At 45.6% G+C, this 2,500-nt stretch overlaps 1 protein-coding gene across 1 annotated transcript in view; it reads left to right on the top strand.

Moving 5' to 3' along the window:
* The window catches only part of LOC144513284 (complement C3-like), a 45,143-nt gene extending 43,065 nt beyond the window's left edge, over nucleotides 1–2,078 (top strand). Inside the window, 2 exon segments of the mRNA XM_078244315.1 lie at nucleotides 1,163–1,304; nucleotides 1,863–2,078. Of these exon segments, the coding sequence (XP_078100441.1) occupies nucleotides 1,163–1,304; nucleotides 1,863–2,004 (284 nt within the window). The 3' untranslated portion in view covers nucleotides 2,005–2,078.
* The last annotated feature ends 422 nt before the right edge of the window (nucleotides 2,079–2,500 follow it).

Below are 2,500 nucleotides of genomic sequence, written 5' to 3'. Positions count from 1 at the left end.
AGTCAGTAGGAGAGAGCAGCAGTCAGTAGAGGAGAGCAGCAGTCAGTAGGAGAGAGTAGCAGTCAGTAGAGGAGAGCAGCAGTCAGTAGGAGAGAGCAGCAGTCAGTAGGAGAGAGCAGCAGTCAGTAGAGGAGAGCAGCAGTCAGTAGAGGAGAGCAGCAGTCAGTAGGAGAGAGCAGCAGTCAGTAGAGGAGAGCAGCAGTCAGTAGGAGAGCAGCAGTCAGTAGGAGAGAGCAGCAGTCAGTAGGAGAGAGCAGCAGTCAGTAGGAGAGTAGCAGCAGTCAGTAGGAGAGAGCAGCAGTCTACAAACCAATCAATCATATATATATATATATATATATATATATATATATATATATATATATATATATATATACACACATTATAAGTATGTGATGACGGCAGGACATAGTTTTGTCACGTATGGATGCAGTGTGAAACCAAAACTTACCAGATCAAATGTAGACAATGTAACAAAAAGATGAGCCTTGGTTCAGACTTTCAGGTGTGAAAACGCCCTCAATGGTGTTTCCAATCAGACCGAAAAATGATTGTTCAAAATGCACTAAAATGCTTTCTTGCAGAGAGATAGATGAGAATGAAGCTGCCTCTAGCAGCCAGCTAACTTAGCTTGCATTGTCAGGCAACCAGCGGACCCTCCAGAGGTTCTTGGTCCTGGCCAAGGAATGGGGCGGGCGCCTGGGTAGCTCACCTGGTAGAGCGTGCGCCCATATATAGAGGCTTACTCCTCGACGCAGCGGCCCCGGGTTTGACTCCGTCCTGCGGCCCTTTGCTGCATGTCATCCCCCCCCCTCTCCCCCTTTCATGTCTTCAGCTGACCTATATAAAGGCCTATAATGGCCAAAAAATGATAAACAAAACTAGAAGTGCTGGTAGGTGGATGTAGTTCTTTGTGCAGAGCCAGGCTAGCCGTTTCCCCCTGTTTTCAGTCTTCGTGCTAAGCTAAATTGCATGTAAGCTACGCAGTCATAAGAGTGGTTTCATTACAGGTATCAATCTAACTCACGGCAAGAAGGCAAATAAGTATTGCCCCAAATGTCCAACTATTTCTTTAAGCATGATTTGACTGGGAATATGTTTTGTACTGCACCGTAGTCCATTTAATCCTGACCTCTTCTCTTCTTCTATACTTGAATTACAGGAAGTCTCGATGTGGGTCCTCTGAATAAACAACGCACGCTCCTCCGTTATCCCTACTGCAGGAAGTCTTTAGATCTGGAGCCGGGCAAAACCTACCTAATCATGGGCACGTCCAAAGATATTCACAGAGATGACCATCAATCGTGAGTTTGTTCTCTGTGTGAATGTGTGTGAGTTTCCCGTTAGTAAATCAAAGGCTTTCTTGTACTCGAGCGAGTGTTACTGTCACTGTTGCTAGTGACTGTGGGAAGAGGTGAAGAGGCTTTTAACCCTCATATTGTCTCCCCGTCGATCATGCAACTTTTGGTTTTTCTGGGTCGAAATGTAAAAACGTCTTGGTCGTCTTTTGCGACACTTTTGTAGCTTTTCTCGTAGGTTTTTTTTCACTTTTTGCAACAGTTTTCTTACCTTCCCCGACGTTTATGCCGATGTTTTTCAACGTTCATTTATCTTTTTTTTTCTTCAAATGCTATAAAATTGAATAAAACACCCAAATTCAATGCAAGTAGTGAAGTGATCAGTTATTTTCTTTGTGAACAGCGTCGTATGGAACATCCACGTTATTTTTTTTTTGACAATGTGGTTGAAAGAAACCCACATTTCTGATGTAGAAACTGTGTGAAAATGGGTCCGATTAGACCCGAGGACACCAGGGTTAATGTTGTGTTACAGATGTGTACTTTTCACTGTGCTTTCCTCAGGTATCAGTATGTGCTTGGAGAGAGAACCTGGGTTGAGTACTGGCCCACAGACACTGAGTGTCAAACTGAGGAACACAGGATCACCTGTTTGGGCATGGAGGACATGGTTAACCAGTACCAGCTCTTTGGGTGTTGGCAGTAGTGAAACTCAAGAGCTCCCTGCTGTGGGATATGATGGCTCACAATGTTGCTCTGTATTGATTAAAATGTAATGGTCTTAAATCTCATTGTCTTTGTTTGAAAAATAGACACTGATTACTGTTATTTTCAACCTGATCTCACAGAATCCGTAAGATGAACACGGCCCCGTTAAGTTAAGGAAAAGGTCGTGGGTGGGCGGGACAACGACGGGTTGGGTTTAGGAACAGAAGAACAGGACGGCCGTGTACAGCTGACGGGTTGGGTTTAGGAACAGAAGAACAGGACGGCCGTGTACAGCTGACGGGTTGGGTTTAGGAACAGGAGAACAGGGACGGCCGTGTACAGCTGACGGGTTGGGTTTAGGAACAGAAGAACAGGACGGCCGTGTACAGCTGACGGGTTGGGTTTAGGAACTGAAGAACAGGACGGCCGTGTACAGCTGACGGGTTGGGTTTAGGAACAGAAGAACAGGACGGCCGTGTACAGCGGACGGGTTG

The sequence above is a fragment of the Sander vitreus genome, unplaced genomic scaffold, assembly GCF_031162955.1.
Source record: "Sander vitreus isolate 19-12246 unplaced genomic scaffold, sanVit1 ctg201_0, whole genome shotgun sequence".
Taxonomy (NCBI): Eukaryota; Metazoa; Chordata; class Actinopteri; order Perciformes; family Percidae; genus Sander; species Sander vitreus.
The sequence above is the reverse complement of the archived record's forward strand: the minus strand, read 5'-3'. Positions and strand labels throughout refer to the sequence as shown.